The 16,010-nt window shown below is 35.8% G+C and overlaps 1 protein-coding gene across 7 annotated transcripts; it reads right to left on the bottom strand.

Annotated features, from left to right (window-relative positions):
• Nucleotides 1-270: 270 nt before the first annotated feature.
• LOC125678518 (transmembrane protein 232-like) lies at nucleotides 271-15,774 on the bottom strand. Of its 7 annotated transcripts, none has more exons than XM_048917024.2 (16): nucleotides 15,639-15,774; nucleotides 12,926-13,098; nucleotides 12,628-12,742; nucleotides 12,097-12,202; nucleotides 11,742-11,899; nucleotides 11,453-11,552; nucleotides 10,966-11,144; nucleotides 8,018-8,244; nucleotides 7,764-7,912; nucleotides 6,957-7,480; nucleotides 4,709-4,946; nucleotides 4,365-4,546; nucleotides 3,538-3,616; nucleotides 3,032-3,173; nucleotides 2,278-2,371; nucleotides 271-1,113 (listed from the first exon to the last, which is right to left on the bottom strand). In XM_048917024.2, exons 2-16 carry the CDS (start codon nucleotides 13,060-13,062, stop codon nucleotides 850-852), a joined length of 2,694 nt encoding a protein of 897 aa, XP_048772981.2. In that variant the 5' UTR covers nucleotides 13,063-13,098; nucleotides 15,639-15,774; the 3' UTR covers nucleotides 271-849. The 7 variants fall into 7 exon arrangements, with proteins under 7 accessions (XP_048772981.2, XP_048772983.2, XP_056011147.1 ...); XM_048917026.2 differs by having other exon boundaries at nucleotides 8,018-8,241; XM_056155172.1 differs by having other exon boundaries at nucleotides 8,018-8,241; nucleotides 15,635-15,725.
• Nucleotides 15,775-16,010: the final 236 nt, after the last annotated feature.

Genomic DNA, 16,010 nt, shown 5'->3' with positions numbered 1-16,010 from the left:
ACTCTACATCTGAAGCTAGAACAAGATGTATGCCTTTAGAAAAATAAAGACCCCAATGAGCAAAAGCCATGAAATTCACAAAGTTTTGTTGCCTTACTGCACTCCAAGGTATTTTCTGCAAAGTTAACAGTGGTCAAATGTTAATCCATGATGGACAATGCACAGTGACTGATGGGGACTTACAGATTGCAACAGGTTTCCTATACATGGAAACACGAGAGTTACCTGCTGATTGTGTGCACAGTAGATGAACTCAGGCAAGATTTGCAATAAGAATGTAGCATTATGTATTTATTCAGCTTCTCAACAAGATTTGCTTTATTCAACCATTCAACAAAGAAGAAAAACTAAAATTGATCAGCCTTACACGTAATAAATGTGTCACAGAATATGATATTATTCATCCTACATAACATTCATATTCTCACACAAAACTTAAATATGCATATAATTATAATACATTTCTAGATATGAATGCATCTACAGTAACATTCTAAGGTCCACATTAGTAAAGGCCCTCTGTGTATCCACATCATTCTCTTGATGAGTTTGTCCATGAGTGACGATGAAATCAACCAAGGGTATCCAACAATATGTGTCACAATCCTAGTCAAAACTCAGAAACGGGATCTGTGTAGGTATCAGTATATGATTATGATATTTGAAGGCACAATGCAAGAAATAAGCCTGAGAAACCATCATGCTAGAAAGACAGAATGATGAACAAATGAGAGGGGGGAATAAACAGCCATTTCATGGATGGGGCATGTTAACAGTGTAATACAATGTCTACAACACATCACAGGAACTATCACAGATAACTAGACAGCGTGGAATGTTTCCCAAGCTCTACTCCTCTGTCGTATTTTTGTTCACCTCCTCCGTATTTCCTGTCACGACCTCTGTCTGTTTACCCTCCTCAGAAGAGACCTTATCTACAGACTCTCTAGAGTCAGGTTCCCTTTTGCCTTCCTTCGTCTTCTTTCTGAACTTTCCCGCCTTCAGCTCAGCTATTTCTCTCTGTCTCTCCTCTTCCTCCTTCTGCTGAATTTCTAATTTCTTCTTTCTCTCTTTCTCCTCCATCTCCAGCTCTATCTGAAGCTCTTTCCTCCACTAAACAATATAAAATACATCAGTACACATTTTGCATGGAATGTTATTTGAATGAAATCTCGGTTTCATCTGACTTGTTCAAGTTCTGACAGAATGTAACATGAATAACATTAATGGGGGGGGGGGGGGGGGGGGGGGGTCTACACACTAGTGTTACATATAATTCCTGAGATGAATACAACAATTTGTTTGTGTATTTGCATCCCATGGTTTTATATGAGGGCATACTTTTCTATCACTTAAGTATAGTGGAAAGATAGATCTATGGCATAGATATAAAGTTTAACCAAGCCTCTGCTTGATGTTTTCTGGAAGAAAAACTGCATGAAAAATTGGGGGGGGGGGGGGGGTCTACACACTAGTGTTACATATAATTCCTGAGATGAATACAACAATTTGTTTGTGTATTTGCATCCCATGGTTTTATATGAGGGCATACTTTTCTATCACTTAAGTATAGTGGAAAGATAGATCTATGGCATAGATATAAAGTTTAACCAAGCCTCTGCTTGATGTTTTCTGGAAGAAAAACTGCATGAAAAATTGCCATTTTAATTATGTCAGAATTCCAACATGGACGTGGAGGAAGAGCATAATCTTTTTAATGTTATAATTCTGAATCTAGGTTATTTTGGTCAACTGGGTATAACAACTGAGTTGCATAGAGATTCATCCAAAAATATGCATAATTCAAAAATGAAAGCAAAACTGTTTTGGTGAGTAAATGTAAGCCCTTGTTGTACAGTAAAATATGGTTACAGCAAACATGCTTACAATGAATTCACACTTACAGTAAAACACGGTTACAGTGAACACACTTACAATGAATTCACACTTACAGTAAAACACGTTTACAGTGAACACACTTACAATGAATTCCCATTTACAGTGAAGATATATATTTCCTGTAGTTTTAAAACATATTATGAACTTGTTGGGTATAATGAATTACGTTTATAACGAATCAAAATTGTTCACCTCTTGCAATTTGCTATAAGAGCATATAGTTCTTAAAGTGTCATGTGTTTTCAAAAAATATTATGATGAAGTAAACGAGTAAGGAATCCACAATGATTTGTTCACTTTTTGTCTCTCTCAGTTAAGAACATGTACTGGAATTGCCATTTAATTTTTTTTTTTAAAAATCCTTGTGTGACTACTTACCTGGTCCTCAACAATTCTCCTCAGATCAAATCCTGTCCTCATCTTGAAGTCTGGGGGTTCCTCATAAAGTGCAGTAGCAAGCATAATTTCTTCCCTGTAATCAGACAGAGCACGTATCTATATGATAAATTCTGTAACTCCTGACTCCTGAGTTAGGTATCTCACATTAATGCAAAATCTTTTATCTTATTTACAATATTAAAGTTTTGGTTAGTTTTGTGATTAAAAAAATACATTTTTACATCTTCAATTTTCACTTCATCTTCAATTTACTCTCAGCAATATCCAAATTATTTTCAACTGAATGTAATATAAGGTAAACACAGGATATGGGGAAAAGTGTGATTCTCCAACTGTGTTTATCTGAAATTACATCCAGTTGAAAATAATTTGGGTATTGCTGAGAGTAAAATGAAGATGAAGTGAAAATGTAATTTTTTTTAAATCACAAAACTAGCATTACATGTAACCAAAATGCAGAATCAGACTCAGATGTTGGACAAGCTTGGGTATCTGTCTGCTTTTTGAAATATTGATGGTACAGGAACTTATTTATTCTAAGTGTCGGTTACATGGTAAGTTAAAATTTCCAGCAATGGTAGCATAGGTCATACAACCAATGTTAGATGGAGTTACAATATTGTCTAAAATGTGCTGAGTAATTGGAATGGTAAAAAAAAATTCAAATTGACAATTCACTGCTTTCAGTAGTAATGAAATAACAAAGAAGAAAGCAATATTTAGCACTACTTACTTGAGAGAGGTCCTTGTTTTTTTGTCAGCTTTTGGTGCCTGTTCTCTCTTATGAGGGGGAGTAAGCAGTGGTTGTTTGACTGGAGGGGGAATGTAGGGGTCTACAGCTGGGGGTAGTGGAGGCAGATATATTGTAGATAATCCTATATATAAAGAAAAACAAACTGATTGCAAAGGATATTACCAATACAAAAATGATGAAACATGTGTGCCAAGTGTGCACAGTCCAAATTTGTTTTCATTTATCATTATTATTGTACATTTATATAGCACTTTATCTAATCAACACGATTACCCTAAAGCGCTTTACATGTAAAACAGACTAAACCAAATAACAATGAATACATAAAAAAAGGCATAAAATAATATCAAACTGAGGTTACTAAGAATAGGCAAGTTTTTAAAAAAAAATAAGAATAACTGTTCACATAAATACAAAATTACAAATTGTATATGCAAAATTGAAAACATAACCAAAAACAAGAAGACAGGCATTGGGGGACTTACCGCTGGCGATTTTAGAGCCTATAGTAATCGGACTGATTGTATCCTTCTTGGCTAGAAGATTCTCTAAATCAGTGTGTACCTGTGGAGGCAAACAAATTTAAAATTACTGATTAGATTTTACCATACAGTGACATGAGTTGCAAATTGGACCATTTATTTTCAGTTGAATCAATAGACAAACTCTTTGTAAAGAGGGTAAATTTTGCATTATATTGTACATAGCTTTCAATTTACTGTTGGTAATTTTCACGGTGTCATGTCTGTCTTCACACGAGTTAAATTTCTGGTTTTTATGTCCATTCTATATCAATGTTATTGCTAGTAGGTTATAATCAATGCAGTTTTAATATCACAATTTTTGTCTACAGTGTAAATTGTTTAAACAGCGAAAATTAAACTTCAGCAAAAATAAACCTGTATACAGTGTCGGTATATCTGTAACAATCATCTCGATATTTAAATGTATCATTCCAAATAAATGCTGTAAATCTAGATTTTAAGGATTCAGTGGCTTTACAGAATATGAAATGTAAACTTTAGTATAGGTACCAGCCACATCATGTTTTCTTTTGTAAGTTAATGTTTAATTAAGAGCTCTAACTATTGCAAATGTGACACTGATCTACATTTAATATCCGTAAAATGTACGATCAGTTTAAAAAAAAAAAAAATCGCACATGATTTTTACAAATTGCAACTGAGAGTATTTCTCTCATATGGCAAGGAAATTTGGTTATAATATAATGATATGCAATTCAACAACAGAAAAATGATTTTAGGAGGAATGTAATTATTTTTCCTGTATGAACTCGGAGGCTTGCCCCTACCTGTCCCACTTTCAGGGCCTCTAGTACTCGATCATCTTTCTCCATGGAGTGAGCTCGGATTAGAATGTTCCAGGCTGCTGTTCTCATTCCCTCCCTGTTCTTGTCGTTTGACAGACATCTGCATATTTTCACAAGAGATTGGATAGACCCAAAGCGAATTCTCCAGCTCCAATCATTAGGTCCTACAAATAAGAGGAATGGTTTTAATGCTTTGTGTGTTAGAATGAGTAGAACTTCTAAAAAAAAATTCAAATATTGTTTGTAACCACACATGTATTTTATTAAGAAAGCCCAAGAGCAAACGGACCTCTATACAGGTTGAGTTTGACTACATATTTCTGTACCTCCATCCCTGGTTTCTGTGGCAGCGTGAAAGAAGGCCAGGTCTAACAGGCCAGCACTGGTGAGAGGGATACTGACATAGCCCCGCTGGAAGGGCTCAGTCAGCTCCTTGTTTACACCCATCAGGGCCATTCTCTGGATCCCAGCAGTTCCTCCATGGAGACAGATGTCAGATAAGATGTCTGTGTAGGTAATGGCTACCTCCCAGTGCCAACCATTGATTCCAGGGCTTTCTGGGAGCTGTGGAAATCATTGTGAGTTTATAACAGTATATTTGCATTCACTGAATCTTTTCTCTTATATTTCTAATGAAATTGACATTGCTTTCATCTGCAATAATGAATGCATGTTTGTTGCAAATTAGTTTGATCCAGGTTTTTAGTACCACCTGTCTGTGTAATCATTACTAAATATTGAGCATCATCAAGATCAAAGGGTGCTTTGGATGTTCCGTTTAATGTAGCAAATGGGTCAACTATATGATATTTTAGTATTTAAATCTAATTTATATTCTACAACAATTCATAAAAATATACAGTGATCCCCCGCTATATTGTCCCCCGTTATAATGCCACCCCCGCATATTGCCAAAAAAGTTCAAAGTCCCGTTTTCCTCGCTATGTAAAACCCCGTTATAATGCCATCCCCCGCATACGGCCATCCGCCAACCTATTTACAGGTACGATTTGGTCAATTACCGTTATAATCACCCCCGCTAATTATCGCCAATCAACGGCAGGAAAATTTCAGAGAGCAGGCTTAACCAATTATCCGCCGTTAGTCCTCCAGGTATCAAAGTTTGGAGCAGATAATAAGTTACGTAAACGATAATCATATGCATCTGAGTTCAAATATGCAGTATTTTTTTTAAATCTGAGTATAGACGACACACCGAAATCTAATAGCACATTGATGTAGTAGATAAAATTTGTTTGATTTCTTATGACAGCTGTACACACACACACCCTCACCCGATATAATGCCACCCCCGTTATAATGCCAAAATTGCCGAGGTACAAATGTTGGCGTTATAACGGGGGATCACTGTAAATAATATAATGTCTTTCTTTGTTGTTTCATTGGGTAATGAAGGTAGCAATCAATGCAGAAAAAATTTATATAACCTGCTTAAGTGGGTTATGAATTTTTTCTGCAATGCTACCTACCTTCATCACCCGATGAAACAATACAGAAAGCATTTTACTGTTTGTCATTAGTAGTTTACTACTCAATTAACATTTATACATTTAAAAAAAAATTCATAGAGAACCAATTACATTAATGGTATAGGTTTTATAAAAATTTGGACAACCAAAAAATGTTTGAATGAATACAAAAACATTTGATGTAGCAAAAGTAAGATAGAGAGTTGAAATGAAATGTAAAATGGAAGTTATTGACAAGAACAAATCAAAGATCATATTTTTGGGTGTCAATGCAAAAAATCACAGGGGTGCTGCCAAATGTGGGTCTCCATACATGAATGTCACTGCACTCAGTTGGTAGCATATGGACCCAAAACATTAACTTTAGATTGGATTAGATTAAAATGGCTTAAAATTATTTATATATTTGTGAGTTAGAAAATCTCCAAATTTTACACTCGTAGAAAAACCTGCTATACGGTAGTACTTATTGGTTAGTAAGAGTAGTATTTATTGGTAGGTAAGTGTAGTACTTACTGGTTGGTTTGTGTAGTACTTACTGGTAGGCTAGTGTAGTACTTACTGTTATTTAGAGTAGTACTTATTGGTTGGTTAGTGTTGTACTTATTGGTTGGTTTGTGTAGTACTTACTGCTATTTAGAGTAGTACTTATTGATTGGTTTGTGTAGTACTTACTAGTAGGTTAGTGTAGTACTTACTGTTATTTAGAGTAGTACTTAATGGTTGGTTTGTGTAGTACTTACTAGTAGGTTAGTGTAGTACTTACTGTTATTTAGAGTAGTACTTATTGGTTGGTTAGTGTTGTACTTATTGGTTGGTTTGTGTAGTACTTACTGCTATTTAGAGTAGTACTTATTGATTGGTTTGTGTAGTACTTACTAGTAGGTTAGTGTAGTACTTACTGTTATTTAGAGTAGTACTTAATGGTTGGTTTGTGTAGTACTTACTAGTAGGTTAGTGTAGTACTTACTGTTATTTAGAGTAGTACTTATTGATTGGTTAGTGTAGTACTTATTGGTAGGTAAGTGTAGTACTTACTGGTAGGTTAGTGTAGTACTTATTGGTAGGTAAGTGTAGTACTTACTGGTTGGTTAGTGTAGGTAGGTACAGAACTAGCCTCCGAGGCCCTTCCTTCTGGTAGGTCAGATCCGACCTCAACCTTCCATGCAGTATTTGGCACGGGTTCCGTCAAAATGCTACCAGTGCGTTTAGACTCCTGGGTAATCTTTGGCCTGTCAGATCCTCGTGTCAAATTAGATCTCTCTTTCTTGAGATCTCCAAATGATACTTCCCTGGGCCCCGGTCCCTTGAGACCAGTGTTGGGAGAATCAGTGGAGGCCAATTTAGAATCAAATTTTTCCAAATTTTCAACACTTAAGGTCACTGGTTTGGACCTTCTCATTGGAAATTGTTTAATCTCTGGTTCTGTGGATGTCATTTCCACATCCCCCCTCTTAGAGTGTCTGGAAAGCTTCTTTTCTGAATCTCTGTCTTCCTCACTTCTTTCATAGATGTCGCTGAGTGTTGGTTTTGAGCTTGAAGGAATACTTATGTTAGAGTCCCTCTCCTTTTGTGTGTTTTCCTCATCAGTGGATACACTATACACATCTGTCAAATACACGTTATCAATGAATACACAATACACATCTGTCAAATACACGTTATCAATGAATATACTCCACACATCTGTCAAATACACGTTATCAATGAATACACTATACACATCTGTCAAATACACGTTATCAATGAATGTATACTCTATACATCTGTCAAATACACGTTATCAATGGATACACAATACACATCTGTCAAATACATTTTAGTTTACTTCCCTCTCTTTATTCACAACAACTTGATTATAATGCATGAGGTGTGTGTGAGTGTTTCAAACCTGAGGCATCTGACCGTGAAGTACTAGATGGTGACCCTCCTCTGACCTTTGGCCTTACACCTCGTGCTAAGCTGTGTAGGATTTTCATAGCAGCAATGTTTGTCTTGGCTGCTTCTGTCAGGATTTGTAATGCAACCATTGTGTCTATCCTATAATGTTAAATCCTTTATATCATATAAGGAAATGTTAAAAAAAAATTCATTAATTTTTAATGCTAAGTGATGAAGATGAAACTTTTTTTTAAAGTTGTATACCAGTTTTCATTGGACAGTCCCATGCCACAAGTAGCTAGAGCTCTCAGTGCCTCTGCTAGCCCACCTCCTAGGTGGTTTGTACACCTCCACACATCTAGAGCATGCCAGAGTGTGGGGCTCAAGTCGTGAACACTACTGCTGATGGCTCCGACGCTATGAGCAGAATGCGAGTTCTCCCGAGGATCGTGTCTGGAAGCTGATTCCCGGGTGCCTTTACTGCTGAACTGCTGAAACAAGAGGCTCATGACAAGGAACAGTCACACACAAATTAGAAGACCTGTGTGCAGATGGTGCTGATGTACATCTTTATGTCCTTATGGTTAAAAAGGATATTTTATTTTTCTGATTATGGTCATAAGCAACCTTTGTGCAAAGACTATGTTTCTGATATTTCTTAATTACTATGATGTGACCAAAAAATAAATAAAATAAATAAATAAAGAATTCGATAACAAGTTAAACCATTTATTTTTTAAATTATCGACCTTGGTAAAATATTACGGTTCAGGGTCATATCACACTCAAAAGCAAACTCGGTGTAAAGTATGAATGTCATGTGTTTTCAGTTTATGGGCCAAACAGCCTACCTTGGGGCTGGAGCAACTAGAGCAGAAGTTGTGTAAAGAAGGGGTTGTGTAAAGAAGGGGTTGTGTAAAGCAGAGGCTGTGTAAAGCAGAAGTTGTGTAAAATAGAGGTTATGTAAAGCATGGGTTGTATAAAGCATGAGTTGTGTAAAGTAGAGGTTGTGTAAAGTAGAGGTTATGTAAAGCATGGGTTGTATAAAGCAGGAGTTGTGTAAAGCAGAAGTTGTGTAAAATAGAGGTTATGTAAAGCATGGGTTGTATAAAGCATGAGTTGTGTAAAGTAGAGGTTGTGTAAAGTAGAGGTTATGTAAAGCATGGGTTGTATAAAGCAGAAGTTGTGTAAAGTAGAGGTTATGTAAAGCATGGGTTGTATAAAGCATGGGTTGTGTAAAGCAGGGGTTGTGTAAAGCAGGAGTTGTGTAAAGTAGGGGTTGTGTAAAGTAGAGGTTATGTAAAGCATGGGTTGTATAAAGCAGGAGTTGTGTAAAGTAGAGGTTGTGTAAAGCAGGAGTTGTGTAAAGTAGAGGTTATGTAAAGCATGGGTTGTGTAAAGCAGGGGGGTTGTGTAAAGCATGGATTGTGTAAAGAAGGGGTTTTGTAAAGAAGGGGTTGTGTAAAGCAGGAGTTGTGTAAAGTAGAGGTGTAAAGCAAGGGTTGTGTAAAGCAGGAGTTGTGTAAAGTAGGGGTTGTGTAAAGTAGAGGTTGTGTAAAACAGAAGTTGTGTAAATCAGGGGTTTTGTAAAGCAGATGTTGTGTAAAGAAGGGGTTGTGTAAAGCAGGAGTTGTGTAAAGCAGAGGTTGTGTAAAGTAGAGGTTGTGTAAAGCAGAAGTTGTGTAAATCAGGGGTTTTGTAAAGCAGATGTTGTGTAAAGAAGGGGTTGTGTAAAGCAAAGGTTGTGAATTTTTTGGTTTAGGTTTCCATGCTCCATTATCACAACACAACCATTCTATTTGTATTTGATATTCAGGAGGAAAGAAGAGTTTCACAGATTTGAATAACTGCATTTCATTTAATGATCACTATAGCCCCACCATGGAGACTGAAGTTGATCCAGGGGCCATAAATTTCACAATTTACATATTGACCTCTATTCTCAGTATAGTTTTTTTCCTAGACATTCAGAAACAGATAATAATTTTGAACATATATGAATGCAAACAAAAAACTACATACATGTGATAATAAGGACTAAAAGTATCAAAGCTGAACATCTTTTATGTTTCATATAGCCCCACACTTGACCTTGAACCCCTAACACAGGGGTCATGAATTTCACAAAGTTGGTAGCATTCATGCTCATGCATCCTGTTTTTATGCCAGATGTCACAAAGAAAAGATTTTTTTTAAAAATTGCACTATTTTCAGAGGTTTCAGCTCTACCCTTATGTCCTCAAAAGGGTGGAACAACAAAATTTTCAATTTTGTTCCTTTACTCCAAAGATGTTCTACATCAATTTTTATCAAAATTGACCATGCAGTTTCTGAGAAGTAAAAAATGTTATAAAAATATCAACAAAACGTGACGAATGAGCATGGGTACCGTATATACTCGCCTATAAGTCGGTTCACCTATAAGTCGGTTGGATAGTTTTTAAGTTATTTTGGAGGGAATTGCCATTGACTCATTTATAAGTCGGTCTAAATTTTTTCAAGAATCGGTTGAATATTTTTACCTGTGTTTCAAATAATTATTTGAGAAATGTGCCGACATTTAATATTTCCCCCAGCAAATCAATTTCATATCAATACTCTTATGTACTTATCCGTGTTCCAATAATATTTTGGGATATGACATCGATATTTTACTTTTTATTCTCAACAAATTAAACAATTACTATTTTGTTTATTTCATTCTTGTTTTTGTTGTTTAGAAATACTAGACTATACATTATGCCGTCCAGAAAAACATTAATCTCCTTAGGATACCCCTATAAGTCGGACATATCGAGTTTTGGACCAAAATTTAACTCCCAAAAAATCTGTCTTATAGGCGAGTATATACGGTAGCAGAAGGTTATCTGAATGACTCGGGGGTTTCAGTACAAATTTTCCTGATTTTTCCTAAAAAATTCAAACAAGAAAGATTGGTTGCTCATATCCATAGCAAGGAATACCATTAAACTACATTTATACCACCAACATAAAGGTATCAGACTAAGTCTTCTATAAATAGGAAAGCATAGAATTAAAAAAAAATGTAATAAAAACATTATTGACTGGATATCAAGAAAAATTCCTGCCCTCTGTCGTTGCACAGAATCGGATCGAACAAGCTTGGTCCGCTGTACCAACAACAACCTCAGACAGACATGTTTCTCCGATATTCAGTCACTAACCTATGAATAACATACGCTGTTACTTACAGCACTGGGTCTACTGAGGGGGGTTCTGGGTTTTGACATAGACATATTGTCCCCCTCCTTCACTTCACCAGGTTCCACTAGGGCGTCTGCCATAATGATCTTACCCACGGAGATAATGAAGCGCAGAGACAGAAGAGCATTAGGGTAGGGACTATAGGCCTCCTGGCAGTCCCCGAGACCTACAAATTCAGGAGTCTGTGGTAACCTTAATGTGTAAATTAACAACAACACGTAACATCTGAACATAAACAAGTACGGCAATTTTTTGCACTTTGATAATTATGCAAATTTACAAGAAAAACCAAGGCATGCTAGTGTTTTTTATGTGATGTCTATGTATTTCACTATGAAATGACTCAAAAGCACCTGATAAACAGGATGCATAAAGTTCATACTATTGTATTCAGTAAAGTGTAGAAGGAGGTGTACTTTATTTTGTGCAATAACAAATGTTCACTAATCATTTAAATTGCAGATAATAATTTACCATCTAAATAGGTAAAGAGTCGATTCTTGAAGTCGATTTGTCCCTGGAGTTGTCCAGCCATGTGGTGGTAGAATAATCTGGTGAATGTCAGTTGTCCCATCTGTAACAGTAAAAATAACCAGTCACTACATGAATCACTTGGACACTCTGAGAGACAATCTGAAATCGTTCAGTGTAATAATCAAATTGGTAAAATACATTGTGTTCTACAACAATAATCATGAACTTGTGCTTTCAAGACTTAGAGTTCCCCCAAGTCACTATATAAATTTTTTTAGTGTACATGTACCTTTAGTAGTTTGATTTCTCCAGTGCGGAGATATGGCTGATGAACAGCGTCTGTCCTAAGCCAGTAAAGCATGGTCTCCGCCAGGAAAAACAGAGCAGGAATGTGGTATTTTTCCAGGGGAGACTGATCAAGGGAGGTAATCAACACATCAAGGCAATCTAAAATAAATTAATAGAATTACTATTGTAAAATGAAGTATGTTTTTCTTTTCTCACAATCTTGGTCCTATTTCCTATATCAGTGCATACAGTAGAATTGGCATAATTTGTTATTCATGTTCACACGCAATGTCTTACAATTTTAGCCAAAAGCTTTTTAAAACTACTGTTTGAAACTTATGATGTTCAATTATTACCTTCTTGGATTTTTCCTTTACATTGTGCTAATTGTGCCAATTCTGTCCAAGCCATTGGGAGATTGACAAATGGACCAGTGCCACAGTTTCGCAGTCCTGCTCTCCTCTGAAAATAACAACAATTTGTAATGAATTAAAAACTTAAACTTTATTTATTTTACTATAATTCACAAATAATTTCTACAATTCATATCATTGCCTTTTGCCAATAAGGATATTGGCGTAAAGGGGTTATTGATGTGAGAGGAAAGTGGAGTACCCAGAAGAAACTGGAGTACGTGGAGGAAACTGGAGTACCTGGTCTGGAGGAAACTCATGTGTCCAAGTGGGCTAGCACATTATCCTCTCACATGCAACAAACCAATGTCGATCCTGAGGATCAAACCGGGTCACAGTGCTGAGAGGCACTATGCTACTCAGATATCCAAACAAATCATACGATACAACTCTGTTTGTGTGGTAAAATATTCCCATTGCAATTTACTTCTATCCCCAACATTCACTTGTAGCACATTTTCAGTTAACATTTACCTTTGCCCTTTCTAACATTTTGTAAGCTGTCACTTCATATTTGTCCCTGTCGTCCAAAGTCTGGCTGCTGTTGTAATTCCGAATGAATTCTTCAGATACCTCAAGAGGATTTTTACTAGTAAGCAAATAAAAGTGAATGTGTACAACACAAACCTGCAATCTGAGTACATTGAATAAAATACATGTACAAGATTTGGTTGTTTGGTTTAGTCTTTGTTTTGTTAATTTGTTAGTTTTGCTCATACTTAAAATGTCTTTGAGAATTTGTATTAAAATGATAATAAATTAAATACTTTACCTGGACTTAACAAGTGCCCTTTGGCTGTGAAGACTTTGTAGATAAGACTGTTTCAAGAGACGCTCTTGGAGTTCTAATCTTTGGCTATGGGAAATTATCCCAAACTTGTGGACTATTGGTATCTTTGTTATTGGCATTTTGTATTAATCTTCAATACATTTTACACCTTTTTTCTGAAATTAAAAGAAATACATGTAATTGAAAAATAATATGTGGAAAATCAACTTTTGAATTGCCCTCAATAGAGAACATTTTTTTGTTCTGACATTTAGCCTACACAGTACCCCCTTCTGATGAATGTTTTATTTATGCAGGCAAACTTTTGAATGTATGTAAATTTAATCTGCACAATTAATTTACATCATTCCATTTAAAATTGAAATAAACTATTAATTTTCATGGGAATTTTCCAAATTGCTATTTTTAGAAATGAAACTTCTATCGGAATCAGCTCTTTGCGCTTTTCTAAAACAACAATTCGCTATTTGCTAAATAATGTCACTCTCTAAAAATGGCTTCACAGCTGAACATGTTTCAATATCAATTGACTGCTGACCTGAGGCATTGGGTAGAGTGAATATTATTTATGAATTGAGTGGTGTAAAAGTATGTTCAACCCTGCATCATTATATAAGACAAGCCACAAGTGGGAAGGAGTGTTTTCAGTGTACTCTCTTATTGCATAATAGCGAGCTTTGCTCGAGTCATGACATGACATAAGTGCACATTAATTACTAAAACTGGCCCAGTGATTTTTCAAGATTTTTGAAAAGGGTCCTGTGGCTTTCGAATTGGGAAAAATTGTCAACATTTTGATCAAATACGCCGGTTTCGAGATACTTCCGAGTTATTTCCCTTTGTAGAACTCTCGTACATAGTAAGGCGCGAAAAAATTTGTTTACACGCGGGAGTGGGACAGATATTCATCACAGCGTAAGTGAATATACTCAGTAAGTTTCTCATACGCTGTTTAATAACACGAATTCGACCGATACACAAACTAAGTAAGTGATAAGTATTTAGGAAGTAATTAAATACATAGAATTCTTATCCTATCACGTTATTTTGCTGGTCATAAGTACCATATCCAAGATATTTCTTGCAAATATGACATTGTTTGTATGTTTCCACTTCGGTAAAACATTTCTTTCGATAGTATTTCCCACATTTACACATTTAAAGAGAAGCCGCTTTTAATACATTTCATCATCTTCCTCGTTGGCTGTATATCCACTCTGTCCCACTTAGGCATTCAAAGTTCCACTAAATGCGCCTCCTATACAGAAGAGTTTGTATCTCGAAACTGGCGTATTGGGAAAACCTAGTCGTTATTGTAAATATGCTAAATATATCATATCAAACTAAATATGCTAAATATATCATATCAAACAAAAAAATCAAACACAAATTGAAGTCATTCTTCTTTTATTTTAATTTTTGACTATTCTTTCTAAATCATCTAGAATCGATGCGCGTCTTTGTCATGTCGTACATAAACAACTCACATGGAACTTATTTTTTAACAAATACATTTTTAGCCAGTTTGTATTATTGGGGAAAGTGCAAGTTAAATTGGGAAAAAATTGGTAATTTTTGGGAGGGGAAAGGGCCGATATTCGGACCTAAAATGACTGTGGCCGAAGCTGAAAGTAAATTTCCAGACCATGAATTATGAAGGACTGCTCCGAGATTCGGTGAAGGCATCAGTCCAAATATTCAGCCAAGCCGAATCTCAGCCGAGATTAGCCCAAGACCCAATAAAAAAGGGAATTTTCTTGATCAGTCTAGTGCAACACTGAGGGGTATGCCTATATACTTTCTTAAGCGCATGACTGTAGTCACTCGAGGGTATATAAGTAAAGGCATACATGCGTGTAACTGTACAGCATTAGAAAAATTTCATATAAATCGATTTCTTTTTTTGCAGTAATCACCATGTGTGATGTACACCTATATAGAACCTGGTAGCACTAAGGGTTGACGACAATCTCTATCCAGAGTTATCGTTCCCGCTACGCTCCACTAATACTTCTGTCAACGTCTAAGAAGTTATATCAGAATGTACAAAAACTAACTTAGCATATCGAACTGTAATGATAATATCTGAGCAAATCAAACACTTCTCTGAATTTTTTAAAATCAGAAGATGGTAAATATGAGACACCTGAGCGAATTAGAAGATTTATATAAATATTCATTCATTCAATAATACTAGTATAATCATGGAATTCGTTGTTTTTGTGAACCTACTTTAAGATTTAAGCATAAAACTTAAACTTATAAAATTATTATCCATGATGCTATAGGTATAGGTAAGTTTCGTCAAGAATCTTGACATTTAGACGTTGACAGAGGTGTTGTAGCGCAGCGTAATACGCCCTCTGGTGAGAGATTGGGTTGACGATTGTCCTGACTGCTCAACTGTTACTCCCAAAATAAACGCGGTAAGAAAGCCAAACTGCAAAGTTGGCCTACAATGTTGTAATTTGGTTAAAAACTAAGCTAGGACCTGACTAATCTCAACGAGATTCGTCGAGGTTGGATATTTGGACCTACTCCTCTTCGGAAGAATATCCAGCCCCGAGGAATCTCGCGGAGATTTGGGGCTGACTAAATGCCAGAAACATAAAACAATCAACAATAAATTCAATATTTTGAGTATGAAGTATTTTCTTCAATAAAGCTCCAGCGTGTGAGATTAAATAATACTTGCAAGATCGAGATCTGCAAGAGTCCACCATATTGTTTGTTTCCATAGAAGTCCAAAACTGAGCAAGCGTAATAGACCGGATGTGACTAAATTATAAAATTTAGAGTCAAAGTAATAGACCATAAATATTCCGGAATATGGAAATTGGTTTATTACGTTTTTTTTTTTTTTTTTTTTGGTCCTCAGAGGTGGATTACTGGGTTCTGTACAGGTATCTGATACAAAAAGAACATTATTTCTAGAGACATACATGTAATTTTTAATATCAGTAAATTTCATCACACATATCATATGCCTCTGATTAGTCACAGGCACTAGTTAGAATAATGTAAATGTGTCTTGAGACAGGCCCTCACCGGGTTCGTAGCACATTAT

This window comes from Ostrea edulis, chromosome 2, assembly GCF_947568905.1.
Source record: "Ostrea edulis chromosome 2, xbOstEdul1.1, whole genome shotgun sequence".
In the NCBI taxonomy this organism is placed as follows: domain Eukaryota; kingdom Metazoa; phylum Mollusca; class Bivalvia; order Ostreida; family Ostreidae; genus Ostrea; species Ostrea edulis.
The sequence above is the reverse complement of the archived record's forward strand: the minus strand, read 5'-3'. Positions and strand labels throughout refer to the sequence as shown.

Coding starts and splice junctions, on each gene's coding strand:
- LOC125678518 (XM_048917024.2), bottom strand. CDS start 13,062: ATGCCAATAACAAAGATACCAATAGTCCACAAGTTTGGGATAATTTCC. Junction 7,481..7,763: donor TTCACGGTCAGATGCCTCAG/GTTTGAAACACT, acceptor TGTATTTGACAG/ATGTGTATAGTGTATCCACT. Junction 3,174..3,537: donor AGGCTCTAAAATCGCCAGCG/GTAAGTCCCCCA, acceptor CTTTATATATAG/GATTATCTACAATATATCTG.